Source organism: Eurytemora carolleeae, unplaced genomic scaffold (genome assembly GCF_000591075.1).
Source record: "Eurytemora carolleeae unplaced genomic scaffold, Eaff_2.0 scaffold8, whole genome shotgun sequence".
Classification (NCBI taxonomy): domain Eukaryota; kingdom Metazoa; phylum Arthropoda; class Copepoda; order Calanoida; family Temoridae; genus Eurytemora; species Eurytemora carolleeae.
Window position 1 is genome coordinate 108,133 of NW_019396114.1, and position 1,196 is coordinate 109,328.

The following is a 1,196-nucleotide window of genomic DNA, read 5'->3' on the forward strand; positions in this document are numbered from 1 at the left end:
AGAGATAGGGATTAGAAAATTTGAGCTTGGGTCCAATAATCGTTCTCTAGGAATAAACCCTTCATGGGCCGAGCCCTCCGGCTAGGACAGGCTAGGGGGGCCAAGCGCTCAGACTGGGAAAGGCGAAGGGGCCGAGCGTCGCGGCTAGGGGGCCGGCGCTGAGGCCTCATGATCAATTATGTCCATGTGTTACATATGAGATCAATTTACAAAATTGATTGGAGAAGGGGGGCGGGTCCAAAAACCGTTCTCTAGGAAATTACCGGTTATTTTTTATGATAAAAACTACAAATAAATTAAGCGTTATTTACCTTTCGAAGCCATGATTCAAGAAAATGTGGCGTGGAGAAAGCGTGAATGCCGATACTTGTAACGGAGAATCGCAATCAACTAATCACAACAACACTTGAAGGTGACATATCATCAAAACTATGTATGATAACTAGAAACTACAATATTTTTGACATTTTTTTCCTGACTTTTTGTCTCAATCCTTAAACTTTTATAATTAATTTCGTGTGTAAAATTCCAATGATACAAATAATCAAAGCGAATAATAAAGTGAGGTTTTCGCCTCGAAAAACCAGTTTCACTCGAACGATGATTATTGGGTGCAGAACTGCAGAGGAACTGCCGAAGGGACAAGAAAGCCAATGACCAAAGTGCCCTTCACCCCCCTCTCTTTCACTTGTAGACTTGTAATTCGAATAAATCTTTTCAACAATCAAAACTTAAATTACAATTAGCCGTCTTCATTGTATTGACAAAATCGCCTTCCTCTGTAGTAAAAATGTTCTGAAAATTCAAAAATGACCCTAAAAATGTTTTATTCCCAAGTTTTGCGGCAATTTGGCCAAAATATCAATAATTAAAACAGTTTTCTCCGGGACTTCTCTTGCTTGGTGTAACAATGGAAAATAAATTGTTCACCGGAAAAATTTGCCATTGTAGTTCTTATAATGAATCTTTAATGAATTGCAAAAAATAACTAATACAACTTCAAAAACAGCAAGCGTGAGAGGTTCAGTCTCAGACCTTTATGCAGTGGCGTAGATAAGGGGGGTTATTGGGGTTATTTACACTAGAATCTTGGATCCAAAAATTGTATACTATGACGGACCCTATTATGAATTATGGTAATGGTTTATAATATTTTTGTAGGTCAAGTCATCAAAGAACTTATCTAACTCCCTCAA

General features: G+C 38.0%; 1 protein-coding gene across 2 annotated transcripts in view; it reads right to left on the reverse strand.

The window, feature by feature from the left end:
* The window catches only part of LOC111695345 (eukaryotic translation initiation factor 4B), a 9,269-nt gene extending 8,861 nt beyond the window's left edge, over positions 1 to 408 (reverse strand). The window contains exon 1 of one of the 2 annotated variants that reach the window (XM_023464649.1): positions 312 to 408. In XM_023464649.1, coding sequence (XP_023320417.1) covers positions 312 to 324 — 13 coding nt within the window. In that variant the 5' untranslated portion in view covers positions 325 to 408. The remainder of the gene's footprint in view (positions 1 to 311) is intronic. The other variant, XM_023464647.1, reaches the window with a different exon arrangement.
* Between the last annotated feature and the right edge of the window lie 788 nt (positions 409 to 1,196).